The sequence below is a fragment of the Nannobrachium achirus genome, assembly GCF_963921795.1.
Source record: "Nannobrachium achirus genome assembly, chromosome: 4".
NCBI classification, from domain to species: domain Eukaryota; kingdom Metazoa; phylum Chordata; class Actinopteri; order Myctophiformes; family Myctophidae; genus Nannobrachium; species Nannobrachium achirus.
The window spans coordinates 11,582,039-11,598,820 of record NC_137813.1 but is presented as its reverse complement, the minus strand read 5'-3'; the positions used below and the strand labels follow the sequence as shown (position 1 = coordinate 11,598,820).

The 16,782-nt window shown below is 42.5% G+C and overlaps 1 protein-coding gene across 1 annotated transcript; it reads left to right on the top strand.

Moving 5' to 3' along the window:
• The first annotated feature begins 455 nt into the window (after window positions 1-455).
• On the top strand, window positions 456-15,495 carry LOC308283748 (galactose-specific lectin nattectin-like). Its single transcript, XM_080724228.1, has 4 exons — window positions 456-570; window positions 10,836-10,953; window positions 13,193-13,252; window positions 14,358-15,495. Exons 2-4 carry the CDS (start codon window positions 10,851-10,853, stop codon window positions 14,798-14,800), a joined length of 606 nt encoding a protein of 201 aa, XP_080580354.1. The 5' UTR covers window positions 456-570; window positions 10,836-10,850; the 3' UTR covers window positions 14,801-15,495.
• The last annotated feature ends 1,287 nt before the right edge of the window (window positions 15,496-16,782 follow it).

Below are 16,782 nucleotides of genomic sequence, written 5' to 3'. Positions count from 1 at the left end.
GCTGAAATGTCAATAACAGCTATAGCAGACCATCTCACAGCTAGGCTACAGATGTAAACGTTTAGTTTTTATCTTTGGCAGCCTAGGGCATGTGCATAAGTTGGTTGTGAGGGGCTTACAAAAACGGTTAGCAAGGTATTGCTCAGTGTCAGCCATTACAGGAAGCCGCTCAATTTGGAGGAGGCGTTGTTTCCTTTACCCATGATTTATGTCCGCTGTGTCTGACAAGTATATAGGCCTACGTCAATATACTGTATGTAACGATGTTCTGCAGTTTAGGCTCTTTGTAACTGTCTGTTCTTTCTTTGTCTGACTGCACTGTCAGTGTTTATGACCTTTGTACGAGGCATCCTTGTACTTTTATTCATGTGGTCATAAATAAACATTTCAAATGAGTGCCCCCCCCCCCCCCCCCCCCTCTCTCTCTCTCTCTCTCTCTCTCTCTCTCTCTCAGTTTGTGTATGTGTGTGTACACAGAACCTGTGTGAGTTTGTTTGTTCGGTGGAACTTTGTCTGACTTTAACTCTGGCTTTGGTTTCTCCTGGTTGTTTTCTCGTTCTTCAGGACCAGGTAAGAATAGTGTTTTCTCTTTGGGGAAATTAACTTTAAGAGCTTATAGTTAAAGAGAGAGTGCGTGTGTGTCTTTCATTCGTTGTCGAGTGACTTCTAAATTAAACAAACATGTTTGTCGTTCAGCATCATATTCATATCTAACATTAATTCACTTTGCATATGTTTAATATTTTATAAGATGACTGGATCATTGTGAGAGTAGCATTTTATAAAGGTCGGGTTTATGCACTCTAGAGGGTATGCGTGTGACATCATCATCATACCCAGAACTTGACAGCCCACATACAACAGAAAAGTCCTATCTGATTGCATTAAACGATGTTAAACAACGTTAAACTCACTTTGGAACTCACTTTGCCACTCAATTTGCCACTCGATTTACCACTCGCTTTATGCATGAGCATACGCTCTATAGCAGGGGTGGGCAACTTTGATGACTATATTGCCACCTTCACTCCAGAGGGCCACATTGCATATTGCTACGTCCTACTTTGTCATTCTAGTATCTCATAGAAAAGAAGCAAAAATAGCAGATCTACAAGCTCAAAACGCATTGCGTTGCGATGCGTTTTGAGCTTGTAGATCGGCTATTTTTGCTTATTTTGAATTGGAATCCTGAATTATTTTCTGTTGTTTTTTAATGGAATCCTGAAATGTTACATTTTGATTTAATTTCAAAGTAAATGCATTTAGTTATATACTCATGTTAACTTTATGAACCTAAATACAAATACCTACATTGTACATAAAATAAATACATTTTAATACTATTATACTAGTCATTAAGCTACTAATATAGATTGTAACAGCTGAAATCAAAAATATATATTCCGGTATTAACCTGCGGGCCGCATTAAGTGAAGGTGGGGGACGGATGTGGCCCCCGGGCCGCCAGTTGCCCATGTATGCTCTATAGTAAAAGAAAATGTATAGTAGGTTTGAACACTGCCATACTTGAATTAGATATAGTTTTAGAGCAGTTGTAAGGTGTGCTCTCCCCTGTCTTAGAAGAAAACCTGTTTCGTGAAATCCTTGATTAACAGGATCCTTTGTAGGCTTTCAGAAAAATGGGTTTGCTGCTACGATGGGCCTCTAGAACCATGTATGAGCTACGAAGGCTCTCAAAAGGCTTTGGGAAAGCCGGCCATTTCCATTAAAGGACTCGTTCATTATACATCAAATAGCCTTATAAAAATATACAGACTGCGCATCGTCATCATGACAACTTTCGGTATTTAAAGAGGTGGTGCCATAGTTTTGTACTTTTTCTGTTTTTCATGTGTCTAGGAGGTTGAAAGTACTGCATTAGACCCCCTGGTGTGTTTTTTTTTTACTCCAGTATCTGGCCTATACTCCTGTTCGCAATTTGGTGTGAGGGGAGTTTCTCACCTGAACTGAGTCAGTGGGTCCCTAGACTTGAAAAATCACAGAGGTGCTTGTCCGCCATAGTGCCACGAATGGCGCAATGGCCAAATCAAATATGGCCGCCATCGGCTATAATGAAAATCCAACTCTTGTGTATATGCACATGCAATACCTCCATTCTGACTAATTTGGGTGCGGGGAATTCATTTCTGATATTGTTTTGACCATTTTGAGTGATTTGGACCTTGAAAGGTCATGGTCAAGGTCATTTTGTAATTCCGAAGACCATGGCCACAACTTGGCCATTGTTAGGAGTAAAAACAGGTGCTGTAGGTCTAAATCAACTAATTCTGACATGTATAATTCATTTCTGGTATTGTTTTGACCATTAAGGATCATCTTGTCTTTGAAATATCAATATCAATGCAATTTTTCAAAAACGATTTTGTCTTTACTAGCACTTTTATTTTATTTTTTCATAATAGTTTGTTTTGTTTATAACAAAATACATACTAGTTATAAATATAAGTAAACACTCCCATTTAACTTTAAAGGGGGACTTTAAATGGGTGTTTAAATGAGCAAATAAGACTGTTTACGAATAAAAGTGACAAATAAGATCACATAACAAAATCACACACAAAATTAAATAACAATTTCCCTCAAAGTGCACCATATTGTGATTCTGTGTATGCAAGTTAGTGTGATGTGCTTTTACAGGATGGATTTGCCATTGTTCCATCACAAAATATGATCCATCACAGAACTCCATCAGCAAGGCAGCCATAACGTTGAGTGTCACGCTTCAGACATGGCAGGAGTGTACTAAAGCCAAAGTGTTCCTTCCATCCATCAGGGCTTGACATTGACTTTTTGAGGCACTTGTCCTTTGGACAAGTACATTTCTCATTCACTTGTCCGGGCACAGAAGTCACTTGTCCAGATAAACTGAGTCAGACATTGAAATAGAATGAATAACAAAAGGACTGCTAATGACCCTCCTTGCTCCCTCCACTCCATAGTATAGTATATAGGCAGTCCATAGTCTGCATACAGCACAAAGGACAAGCCTAATGTCATGACCTGATCCATGTTCTATTGGTTCTAGTCTTTCCTCAGGTTCCTTGGCTGTTGCAAGCAGGTGGCAAGAAATGCTCTAGAAAGGTGCCTTGTTGGTCTCAGCTGTTGTACTTCTCTGCTACCAATGCTGTGTCTTGTTCTGTCAAAGTCTTTGCCTCTCAGTCTCCAAAGTTTGTTAGATATATTGTATTTGGTCAGAAGCCATAACTGCATGTTTAATCCCCACCTGGCCCATGCAGTCATCTCCAGTCTCCAAGGCATATGTGCCTTGATCACTGTTTAGCTAGTGGTGCTCCAAGATCAATGCAGTGGAAACATTTCCAATGTTCACCAGTGCCATTCTGCAGCCAGTGCTTGTAAATATGGGGTGTAGTATAGCAGTTACGTGAAGGAGACAACAACTCTCTGGGGTCCGCCATAATTCCGACATCCCATTATTCCGACCATTAGGTTAGTGAAGGTTAGGGTTGTTTATAATGGAGTCAGTACATGCACCATGTGTCAGCCTCCTCAATCCTATTCAAGATGTCTGGGATCTCTACTCCACATTTGTCATCTTCATCAGAGACAATGGTAAATGGACTGCATTTACAGTATATAGTGCTTTTCTCCAAAGCACTTTACAATTCACCCATTAACACACCATGAAACCATGCAAGGTTCCAACCTGCTCATCGGGAGCAGTAAGGGATTCAGTGTCTTGCTCAAGGACACTTCGACACATAACCAGGAAGAGCTGGGAATCGAACCTGGAACCTTCAGATTTCAAGGCAGGCGTTCTATACTGAGCCACTGTCGTCCGACAATGATGGTAACATTGCCACAGGCTTGATTGGACACCATATTCTGAACACACAGCTGGAGAACTGTTTGTTCTCCTCAGACACCCAGAATTTGGAAAGTTGCTGAGGGATGGATGTGTCTACTAGTAAGACGCCTCAGGGCGACATGCGTGCCAATTCTTGGCCATCTGGCCAGTGATGTGTATCGGACCAGTTACACATAATGGAGACCCCTGCATGATCAGGGGTCAACAATGTTATGTCAAAACATGCCAGATATGTCCTTAATATTGATAACATTGGGACAGGGATCTCCATATATGGGCATAAAACATATGTTAAAAGCCAAGCAGGGCCTTGGCGAGTTAGGGCCTGGGTTTGATGTCTGGGGATCCCCATCCCACGCATGAGGGGGTACCCTAACAGGGCATCAAAAAGGTAGCTCATCCAAAACTTTAAATCAGTGGAGAATAAAGTACTCACGTTTCCACTTTTTTATTGGCACAAACCAACAAGAACGCTTAAGCGTTTCGGCTATGAGCCTTCATCAGAGCATTCTGGGTGTGTCTGTCAGCTCTGTTGTCTCTGATGATGAAGGGCTCCCTGCAAAAGGGGCTGGTGGTGAAGAGATCCCAGACCTCGATCTAGATTGAGGAGGCTGGTGTTACATGTGGAGTCAATTGGCCCCATTATAAATAAACCTATCCATAACCCCAACGTCAGGATTATGAGCGGACCCCATAGAGTTGTCGTAGTCTCCTTCACATTAATGCTATACCAGTAAGACTCCCTAATCGGGAGATAAGCGACCGTAGGTGGCTTATCTCCACAAATAGGGCAAAAATTTGTTTTTCCAAAATCTTCCTGATCCATGTTGATGACATGAGTGTAGACATGCTGTGTAGTTGCGACCGTCAGGTCGCACTTACTATCAAAACCACCACAAAGTGTAAGTAACTCCGTCCCTCCGTCTGTCTGTCACACCTCACACTCTTGCCCTGCTCATATCTCCGCAACCGTTGCCCCGATCCATGCCAAATTTTGCACACACGTTCCTTGCCTGCCAAACTACAACCTCCAAGGACCCCTGGAGCTCCAGGGACCCCCAGGTCCCTGGGGGACCCCCAGATGTAAAAAATGACCAAATGTGCAAAAATGACCAAATGACCACCCCAACGGGGCTGCTCACGGGGAATTCCCGGGGACCACCGACTCCTGGTGCTCCAGAACGGATGCAAAAGTGGTGGCGCCCCCAGTGGAGGACCCCCTCCACTGCAGCTCACATAAAATGCCGTAACTCGGGCTAGGAGCGTCCGGGAGAGCCGGGGCCGGTACCTATTCGTCCGCCAAGGCAACGCGGAGACCCCACCCCTCATTTCTCACATGCCCCTCTTCTAGCGCCACCATGAGGCCGATTCTTGCAAAACACATTTTTGGACACTGCTTCTACAGATTTTGCCCTAAAATCACGCAAATCGGTACACACTATGTCTACACGTCCCCCTACACTCAGGAACCAATGCCACTTACAGCCCTCTTTGTGTATACATGTCACCTGACGGTCGCTTATCTCCCGATTAGGGAGTCTTACTGGTGATATTCGTGATTTTAGGGCAAAAACTGTAGGAGCAGTGTCCAAAAATGTGTTTTAAAAATCGGCCTGAAGGTGGCGCTAGAATAGGGCCATGTGAGAAATGAGGGGTGGGGTCTCCGCGTTGCCTTGGCGGACGAATAGGTACCGGCCCCGGCTCTCCCGGACGCTCCTAGCCCGAGTTATGGCATTTTATGTGCGCTGCAGTGGCAGGGGGTCCTCCACTGGGGGCGCCACCACTTTTGCATCCGTTCTGGAGCACCAGGAGTCGGTGGTCCCCGGGAATTCCCTGTGAGCAGCCCCGTTGGGGTGGTCATTTGGTCATTTTTGCACAGTTGGTCATTTTTTACATCTGGGGGTCCCCCAGGGACCTGGGGGTCCCTGGGGCTCCGGGGGTCCTTGGAGGTTGTAGTTTGGCAGGCAAGGAGTGTGTGTGTAAAATCTGGCATGGATCGGGTCAACGGGTGCGGAGATATAAGCAGGGAAAAAGTGTGACGTGTGAGCACATTTGGTCATTTTTTACATCTGGGGGTCCCCCAGGCTCCGGGGGTCCTTTGAGGTTGTAGTTTGGCAGTCAAGGAGTGTGTGTGCAAAATTTGGCATGGATGGGGGCAACGGTTGTGGAGATATGAGCAGGGCAAAAGTGTGACGGACTCACTCACTCACTGACAGACAGACAGCCCGTGGAGGTTTTGGTAGTAAATGCGACCTACGGTCGCAACTACACTCCTGGCTGGAGATCTGGCTGCAGAATGGCACTAGGGGTGCACATGCTTCCACTGCATCAAGCAGTCTCTCATCTTGGAGCACCAGCCAAGACAGTGATCAAGGCACATATGCCTTGGAGACTGGAGATGACTGCATGAGCCAGGTGGGGACTAAGCATGCAGCTATGGCTTCTGACCGAGTACAGTACAATATCTTAAAAAACTTTGGAGAAGCAAAGACCTTGACAGAACATGGTAGCAGAGAAGTACAGTACAACTGCTGAGACCAACAGGGCACCTTCCTAGTGCATTTCTTGCCACCTGCATGCAACAGCCAACGAATCCGAGGAAAGACTAGAACCAATGGAACATCGATGGATGGAAGGAACACTTTGACTTTAGTACACTCCCATGTCTGAAGCGTGACACTCGTCGATATGGTTGCTGGGCTGGTGGAATTCTGTGCATCATATTTTGCCATGGAACAATAGCAAATCCATCCTGTAAAAACACATCATACTAACTTGCATCATAATACACAATCACAATATGGTGCACTTTGAGGGAAATAGTTATTTAATTTTGTGTGTGATTTTGTGATCTTATTTGTCACTTTTATTCGTAAATAGCCTTATTTGCTCATTTAAACACCCATTTAAAGTCCCCCTTTAAAGTTAAATGGGGGTGTGTACTTCTATTTATACTAGTATGTCTTTTGTTATAAACAAAACAAACTATTATGAAAAAAATAAAATAAAAGTGCTAGTAAAGACAAAATCGTTTTTGAAAAATGGCATTGATATTGATATTTCAAAGACAAGATGATCCTTAATGGTCAAAACAATACCAGAAAGGAATTATACATGTCAGAATTAGTTGATGTAGACCTACAGCACCTGTTTTTACTCCTAACAATGGCCAAGTTGTGGCCATGGTCTTCGGAATTACAAAATGACCTTGACCATGACCTTTCAAGGTCCAAATCACCCAAAATGGTCAAAACAATAACAGAAATTAATTCCCTGCACCCGAATTAGTCGGAATGGAGGTATTGCATGTGCATATACACAAAAGTTGGATTTTCATTATAGCCGATGGCGGCCATATTTGATTTGGCCATTGCGCCATTCGTGGCACTATGGCGGACGAGCACCTCTGTGATTTTTCATGTCTAGGGACCCACTGACTCAGTTCAGGTGAGAAACTCCCCTCACCCAAAATTGCGAACAGGAGTATAGGCCAGATACTGTATTATTTAGAAATTATGTATTCTCTTAGTATTTGTTTATTTCATCTTGGAGGCTGCCACCTTGTGGTGAAAAGTGTCTGTTAAAAAACACAGATACTAAGTATGTCACAGTATCAACTCCTCCCCTATTTACCATTCACCCAACACTGTGGGGTGTGGCTATATCAGCTGGGTCACCACCCACCATGCCATCCATGCATACTTAATGAACTGGGGGTGTGGCCACATAAAAACCCAATTTTAACTCTTTCTGTATACTTTTTTGGAAAAATCTTCCTCCTAGTATAATCATAATACCTGATAATCATGTTTTATAGGGGGGGGGGATCATGGTACCACCTCTTTAAAAAAAGAAGAAAAAGAAGAATTCCAAAAATGCTATTAAACATTTATTTAATAGCATTTATTTTTGATACTAATTATTTGTGAAGTCGGACTATGTTAGACCATAGTTTATGCCAAGCGATTTATTTCACTTGGCCTATAGGCCTATTTGTTGAATATAATATATAACTGCATGACACAATGACTGGAGAAGATGAAGCAAAGGAACATCTATCAATGAGTCATTATACCAGTGAGATTTCTATTTTTGTTGCTGCTTCTGTCAGATTATTTCCTAGATTATGGACTATCCTGAGGAGTTATTGGATTACCTTTGGGATTGATTTATGAACATGTGGAGACAATAATGGATACGTGAGTGTATAGGCCTACAGTACAATATTGAGCATCGCGGAGATGTCACTTGAATGTAATTACTGCACACATTGGAGTGATCTATTCAAATAGATTATAGACTGAATTGAATTACTGTGAACGTTGGAATCAACAGTAGAAGAGGTTTTGTTGTTACAGATCCGGGTATAACAGTAGAAGAGGTTTTGTTGTTACAGATCCGGGTATAACAGTAGAAGAGGTTGTGTTGTTACAGATCCGGGTATAACAGTAGAAGAGGTCTTGTTGTTACAGATCCGGGTATAACAGTAGAAGAGGTTTTGTTGTTACAGATCTGCGTATAACAGTAGAAGAGGTTGTGTTGTTACAGATCCGGGTATAACAGTAGAAGAGGTTTTGTTGTTACAGATCTGCGTATAACAGTAGAAGAGGTTGTGTTGTTACAGATCCGGGTATAACAGTAGAAGAGGTTGTGTTGTTACAGATCCGGGTATAACAGTAGAAGAGGTCTTGTTGTTACAGATCCGGGTATAACAGTAGAAGAGGTTGTGTTGTTACAGATCCGGGTATAACAGTAGAAGAGGTTTTGTTGTTACAGATCTGCGTATAACAGTAGAAGAGGTTTTGTTGTTACAGATCCGGGTATAACAGTAGAAGAGGTTGTGTTGTTACAGATCTGCGTATAACAGTAGAAGAGGTTGTGTTGTTACAGATCCGGGTATAACAGTAGAAGAGGTTTTGTTGTTACAGATCCGGGTATAACAGTAGAAGAGGTTGTGTTGTTACAGATCCGGGTATAACAGTAGAAGAGGTTTTGTTGTTACAGATCCGGGTATAACAGTAGAAGAGGTAGTGTTGTTACAGATCCGGGTATAACAGTAGAAGAGGTTTTGTTGTTACAGATCCGGGTATAACAGTAGAAGAGGTTTTGTTGTTACAGATCCGGGTATAACAGTAGAAGAGGTTTTGTTGTTACAGATCCGGGTATAACAGTAGAAGAGGTTGTGTTGTTACAGATCCGGGTATAACAGTAAAGAGGTTGTGTTGTTACAGATCCGGGTATAACAGTAGAAGAGGTTTTGTTGTTACAGATCCGGGTATAACAGTAGAAGAGGTTGTGTTGTTACAGATCCGGGTATAACAGTAGAAGAGGTTGTGTTGTTACAGATCCGGGTATAACAGTAGAAGAGGTTTTGTTGTTACAGATCCGGGTATAACAGTAGAAGAGGTTTTGTTGTTACAGATCCGGGTATAACAGTAGAAGAGGTTGTGTTGTTACAGATCCGGGTATAACAGTAGAAGAGGTTGTGTTGTTACAGATCCGGGTATAACAGTAGAAGAGGTTTTGTTGTTACAGATCCTGGTATAACAGTAGAAGAGGTTTTGTTGTTACAGATCCGGGTATAACAGTAGAAGAGGTTGTGTTGTTACAGATCCGGGTATAACAGTAAAGAGGTTGTGTTGTTACAGATCCGGGTATAACAGTAGAAGAGGTTTTGTTGTTACAGATCCGGGTATAACAGTAGAAGAGGTTGTGTTGTTACAGATCCGGGTATAACAGTAGAAGAGGTTGTGTTGTTACAGATCCGGGTATAACAGTAGAAGAGGTTTTGTTGTTACAGATCCGGGTATAACAGTAGAAGAGGTTTTGTTGTTACAGATCCGGGTATAACAGTAGAAGAGGTTTTGTTGTTACAGATCCGGGTATAACAGTAGAAGAGGTTTTGTTGTTACAGATCCGGGTATAACAGTAGAAGAGGTTGTGTTGTTACAGATCCGGGTATAACAGTAGAAGAGGTTGTGTTGTTACAGATCCGGGTATAACAGTAGAAGAGGTTTTGTTGTTACAGATCCGGGTATAACAGTAGAAGAGGTTGTGTTGTTACAGATCCGGGTATAACAGTAGAAGAGGTTGTGTTGTTACAGATCCGGGTATAACAGTAGAAGAGGTTGTGTTGTTACAGATCCGGGTATAACAGTAGAAGAGGTTGTGTTGTTACAGATCCGGGTATAACAGTAGAAGAGGTTTTGTTGTTACAGATCCGGGTATAACAGTAGAAGAGGTTGTGTTGTTACAGATCCGGGTATAACAGTAGAAGAGGTTTTGTTGTTACAGATCCGGGTATAACAGTAGAAGAGGTTGTGTTGTTACAGATCCGGGTATAACAGTAGAAGAGGTTTTGTTGTTACAGATCCTGGTATAACAGTAGAAGAGGTTGTGTTGTTACAGATCCGGGTATAACAGTAGAAGAGGTTTTGTTGGCTGCTTGAGAGCAACGTTGGCAAAGACAATCTTCCTCATGCTTCCCAGATGAATAAAGCTGTGGTGTTTTTCTTTCTTTCTTTATTAAATACGTAGCAGTAGTCAGTGCAGCTGGAGGAAAGTGTTTACAAACCCTGTGTTTGTACAAGTCTCACCTTTGGATGTTCCGTCAACCAGAGTGACTGTGTCAGGGGTACCACTGTTTATTCCTGGCCTGAATCCATCAAATTGTGGTGGCCTTAAATGTCAGCGATTTATCTTTTTTTAGTGGTATGTTTTGATCCTTGGGGTTCTTTAAAGACGTGGTGCCATAGTTTTGTACCTGACAACCAGGCATACCTAATGAACTGGAGAGTCTGGCCACATAAAAACACAGTTTTAACTCTTTCTGTACACTTTTTTTTAAGTCTTCCTCCTAGTATAATCATAATTCCTGTTTTCATCATGTTTTAGGGGAGAAGAAAATCATGGCACTGCATCTTTAAAGTCAATTTTCTCCCCCCTGAAGAACCAATAAATACAAGGTGTTATACTTGTTGTCTTACAGAGTCTGAGCGTCACCATGAAGGCTGCTTTCCTTCTCTTCCTGTTGTGTGTGGCTGAGGCTGATGACATCCGCTGGGAGGTGAACAACATGTTCAAACAGATGAACAGCAGCCTGGCAGGTTAGGATGCTTACCTTTCAAACATTGTTATACTTTTATATTTGGATATTTGATATGCATTTGATCAGATGCACCATGTTGTTTCAATTCCTTTTTGCATTTTGTATATTTTGGGAATAAAATAAAATAAATAAATTAAAATATATTAGAAAAGTGAAGGAAAGATCAAAGCCCCCTCACACATTAGAAGAACAATATCAGTCACCAGAAGCAGAAACGTTGATTTTGAGAGATTTTGAATACCAGACTGTATTTCTACATTATTAATACTTTTTACTTAAAGGTGGAAGACACGCAACGAAGTCTAAAACCAGTAAGACTCCCTAATCGATAAGCGACCGTCAGGTCACATGTATATATACGCTCGGGGGCCGAGTTACGGCCTTTTTAGCCGGCAGCAGTGGCGCTCTACACGGCTGTCTCCGTGGCACCGAGGCGGACGCATGGGTACCGGCCCTGGCTCTCCCGAGGGCAAAAGTGTGACGTGTGACAGACTGTGCTACAGTAGGTCACATGGTCTTCTTCTCCAAACAGTCTGAAAAGGAATGTATACTTCGTCCGTTGTACGGTGCTGCGCACAACATACCTTGTGAGCTTTTGAAGGATGGTTTGTCACCACACACACACACACACACACACACACACACACACACACACACACACACACACACACACACACACACACACACACACACACACACACACGTTTAGTGTTTGGGGAAGAGGAGGAGAAGTGCTCACTGCTGAACAACAGTGAAAAACGTCTAAGAAAATAACAGATCTACATGCGTCCGCGACGTGTTTTCGAGAGCTTTCAGTACAGTAACTGCAATAAATTAATTTGATTGGGTAATCAAAGGTACACGTAGGTTTACTATCACCAGTAAGACTCCCTAATCGGGAGATAAGCGACCGTAGGTGGCTTTGCAAGAATCGGCCTGATGGTGGCGCTAGAAGAGGGCCATGTGAGAAATGAGGGGTGGGGTCTGCGCGGCGCCGAGGCGGATGAATAGGTACCGGCCCCGGCTCTCCCGGTCGCTCCTAGCCGGAGTTACGGCATTTTATGTGAGCTGCAGTGTAGGGGGTCCTCCACTGGGGGCACCACCACTTTTGCATCCGTTCTGGAGCACCAGGAGTCGGTGGTCCCCGGGAATTCCCCGTGAGCAGCCCTGTTGGGGTGGTCATTTGGTCATTTTTGCACATTTGGGGGTTTTTTTACATCTGGGGGTCCCCCAGGGAGCTGGGGGTCCCTGTAGCTCCGGGGGTCCTTGGAGGTTGTAGTTTGGCAGGTAAGGAGTGTGTGTGCAAAATGTGGCATGGATGGGAGCAACGGTTGTGGAGATATGAGCAGGGGAAAAGTGTGACGTGTGATGTGTCACTCACGGAGGGACATTTTTTTTCACCTGGGGGTCCCCCAGGGACCTGGGGGTCCCTGGAGCTCCGGGGGTCCTTGGAGGTTGTAGTTTGGCAGGTAAGGAGTGTGTGTGCAAAATGTGGCATGGATGGGGGCAACGGTTGTGGAGATATGAGCAGGGCAAAAGTGTGACTCACTGACTCACTCACTCACTCACTGACAGACAGACAGACAGCCTGTGGAGGTTTTGGTAGTAAATGCGACCTACGGTCGCAATCAAAAGCATATGCATATTTGATAGCCTGATTTAGCTGTTTTGGGCGTGTCACTCCCACTTTAAAGGACAACTTTAGTTTTTTACAACAAGGGTTCATATTTTAGATTGTAATTAAAGAATATAAAAGATGAGTGTTAAAATGATTTCATTTACTTTTTTCTATTGTTTTAGAGATTCTTATTTCAGTGATTGCATGGGGGCATACGTACAAGTGGCTAAATATGTAATTTTACACAGAATAAGCCCATTCCCAAGATACAACGCAAACTTTCATGGTTGGATGTGACTTATGGGGGCTAGAAGTGTTACTGTAAATAGCAAAAAAGAAACTGCTGGCTTATTGTGTCTAAAAATACATATTTAGCCACTTATACGCATGCCCCCATGCGTACGCATGCCCCACATTTTAGCACGGTAAACACGATAAAACAATAGAGCGAAGCAAATGAAAACATTTTAACACTCACTTTTTCTTTTCTCTAATTACAATCTAAAATATGAACCCTTGTAAAAAACTAAAGTTGTCCTTTAAGTAAAATATGTACTGAGTACTTTTTCCACCACTGAATTTCACATGAGTTTTCTCTGTGATTAAATATATTTTTCAGATATGGCTGCCAAAATAGAAGAGCTCCAGAGGCAGGTGGAAGAACTGCAGAAACACAAAGGTATTGAGAATAATCTACAAAACTCCAACAGTCTAAAAAAAGGTCTGAAGTGATGCTGTCAACAATGATCTTCCTCAGATACACATAGAAACTATAAGTGAACACATTTGAAAGTCCTAAACCAAAAACCAAGTTATTTGGGGCCATGATGATAACCTTTTCTTCCCACAACTAGACTAAGGATTTATATTGTCTGTGTTATTGTTTACAACCACAATTATTCACGTGTGGCAAGATCGCGGTTCACTAGTTTTTAGTAGGCTATAGTGTAGGCTTAGAAGCCTTTTCAGAAGTTAATTTAATGTTTTCCATTTAATGATTTCCTTTATCCTCATCTAATCTTGCGCTAATGCACGCAACTGTTTTTTCCATGTTTTAAGGCCGTGTAGGCTTTTCAGAGGTTAATTTAATGTTTTCCGTCTAACGATTTCCTTTATCGTCATCTTCCGCTAATGCACGCAACTGTTTCGCCAGGTTTAAGGTCTTATTTTAGTTGTTTCTCATAAGCTCGCAACCCTCCTTGCCCATCGGCCCCCACCTTTGCGCACAGGTTCACCGGGAAATACACGGTCGCAGCGCAGGTGAATAACGCTCACTCGTAATAATTAAGGTGGTAATAATTAAGGTGGTCAGTTCAATATACTTGGAGCCTTTCTAACACAGGGCTTTTTAATATCTAGATCCAATCTACACTGTAACATGTTCATTCAGCTCTGATAAACAGAGTCAGAACTGTAAGGGTCCATTCGGTTCGGGTCCATGCACTTTAGCTGGGGGCCCCTGGGCCCCACTTTGATTACCATGGTTTCTTATGGTAAGGCCATATGGTTGCAGTTTTATTTATTTGTGTCCCCTGTTCAAATATGATTATTTTGGAGGGGGGTCTCTGCCTGAAAGGTTTGGGAATGCTTTAAAGATCTTAGGTCTGAACATTTTTATTTCTGGCACCAAAAATGTTTATTCTGTGGCATCACTCTCATTTGGCACGTGTGTGTGTGTGTGTGTGTGTGTGTGTGTGTGTGTGTGTGTGTGTGTGTGTGTGTGTGTGTGTGCGTGTGCGTGTGCGTGTGCGTGTGCGCGTGCACGCGCGTGCGCGTGTGTGTAGGCACCATGCACACCAGTCCCTCTGCTGAGCTGGTGCGTGGACAGTGTGGAATCGGCTGGTCCGGCTACAACGGTCACTGCTACAAGTACGTACCTACACCCATGACCTGGGGCACCGCAGAGGATATCTGCCAGTCTCAAGGAGCCCACCTGGCCTCCATCCACAGCAAGGAGGAGCACACCATCTTCCAGGCCCTGATCGGGAACTTTGACCCATCACAGCGATACACCTGGATTGGACTGAACGACCTGTACATAGAGGGTAGATGGATGTGGTCTGATTGCTCCAAGGTCAACTACACTGTGTGGGCTAGTGGTCAGCCAGGTGGTGGTACAGGTGAAAACTGTGTGGTTACATACAAAGGAAATCTAATGCATGACTATCCATGTTCTAATACACATCCTTCTGTGTGTGTACTTCGTACAGAAACATGTCCTTGTTGAGTGGAATGTGTGATTCAACCCACTGACTGGGTACTACTGGGTCTCCACACATATAATTCATGTGTTTACTGGCGCCATCATTTCAGTGTGTCTCCATTGTGAAGCACATTGAGAAACATAAATTAAACTATATTAGCAACGCAGGACATGTATGCTTGAAATGAATAATGTATCGGAATCACAATGAAAACAACATTTTCAATGTTTTAAACACCATGACATTTATTTGTACATTTTTGTCATTGTAATGTTACATTATATTGTATTATTAATTACATTAAAATCACAGTGCTTTGCCAGTTATTTTGGGCCCTGTGTTACAATATCCTCATGAAGCACCACGCACACACAGGTTGGGAATAAATGCTATAATAGAGTAGTATTTTTTTTATAAAATAGTGATAATAGCTGGTCTATAATCTCACAAGCTCGTAAATCAGCTATTTTCACTACTTTTGTGCGTTACTCTTGTATGATGAAGTAAGCTAGGACATTAGTTTATAGATATAATTTACAAAAAACACATATAAAGTTGAAATATGGAGATACATGGTTTCTGCCTGACAGCAATGTTATTAGCTATAGATATCATAGAGGATGTTTATTTATTCACATGGACACTTCCTCACACACAAGAAACACAGAACATTCAGTATACAACCTTTATTAAATGTATTAAACACTGACAGCTTCAACTTAATTCTCCTTTTTTTTATTCTCCTTATTGCTGGCATTAGACATTACAACATATAGTGTGTATAACCATCTCCCATTGTGTGACAGGCACCTGAGACCTTACATACTATATGGGTTTAATTGTTTATTAGTAAGTCATGTCTCACCATACATGACAGGGCTTCTGACGAATAACAGAAATAAAAGCTCACGGCTCGTCACTTGAGCTTGTACAGTACATCTATTTTAGAACAATCTTGGAAGTGTTCAGGTCCAGGCAAAATCATTTTGGGGGTCCTTGGCATGAATAAGTGTGAGAACTACTGGTTTAGAAGTCATTTATAGAATAGACCTCAGGTGTTTGTTGCAGCAGAACGGTTCTGGACTGAAGTGTCACTCACACCAAGGTCAGTGTGTGAACTGAACAGTGACCACACAGTTCACATACACGGTAGGCCTAGTCAGTATTGTAAAGTAAATAAGTACATTGTTACTTACTCAAGTACTGTAATCAATCAAGTAACATTTTGAGGAATTTGTCATTTGTATTTACTGTAGTATTTCCAATTTTCAATACTTTTACTTTAATGTTACGCAACTCCCATGAAATATAATGAGCAGCCATGTTGTGTGACTGTACTAATTTACCTGCATGCTCTCATACAGTCTGCCTCTATCATTGTTCCATTCAATCTACTGACTCACACTGGCTCTCCATAATAAAATTATGCTAAACATGTTTATCGTCGTTGTCGGGTGAAAACCTTGTATGTCCAAAACCTTTCGTTGTGTATTTCTCATAAAAATGATCTAAACTATTGAAAATAGCCGATCTACAAAGCACGTTGTGTGCTTCTAGATCTGCTATTTTCACTAGTCCTGTGCGACAGCCTTGTGTGATGAAGCAGGGCTTTACTTTACGAAAAAAAAAAAACACTCAAATTTGAAACTTGGATATACGAGGTTTCTACCCAACAGTGACGTTATGCTACTTATGCAGTAAAGTGCTGTTGAAGACTGTATTCTTCAAAAGTATCATATCATCTCCCCCCCCCCTCTCTCTGTGTGTGTGTGTGTGTGTGTGTGTGTGTGTGTGTGTGTGTGTGTGTGTGTGTGTGTGTGTGTGTGTGTGCGCGTGCGCGCGCGTGCATGTGTCCATGCGTGCGTGCTATGAACTCCACAGCTGCTAATACATCATGGCCAATCAAATGATGCCAACTCTGAAGACGCAGACCCTCATTTGGAGTAAATAAAAAGACTTACGCTTACGCACAGCACCACACTCTCCTCCTAGAAGACCCTGACCC

What these genes read in the sequence shown, in the direction of transcription:
- LOC308283748 (XM_080724228.1), top strand. Translation starts at nt 10,851, where the DNA reads ATGAAGGCTGCTTTCCTTCTCTTCCTGTTGTGTGTGGCTGAGGCTGAT. An exon ending in GATGAACAGCAGCCTGGCAG is followed by an intron (nt 10,954 to 13,192) that starts GTTAGGATGCTT and finishes TATATTTTTCAG; the next exon opens with ATATGGCTGCCAAAATAGAA. An exon ending in AGAACTGCAGAAACACAAAG is followed by an intron (nt 13,253 to 14,357) that starts GTATTGAGAATA and finishes GCGTGTGTGTAG; the next exon opens with GCACCATGCACACCAGTCCC.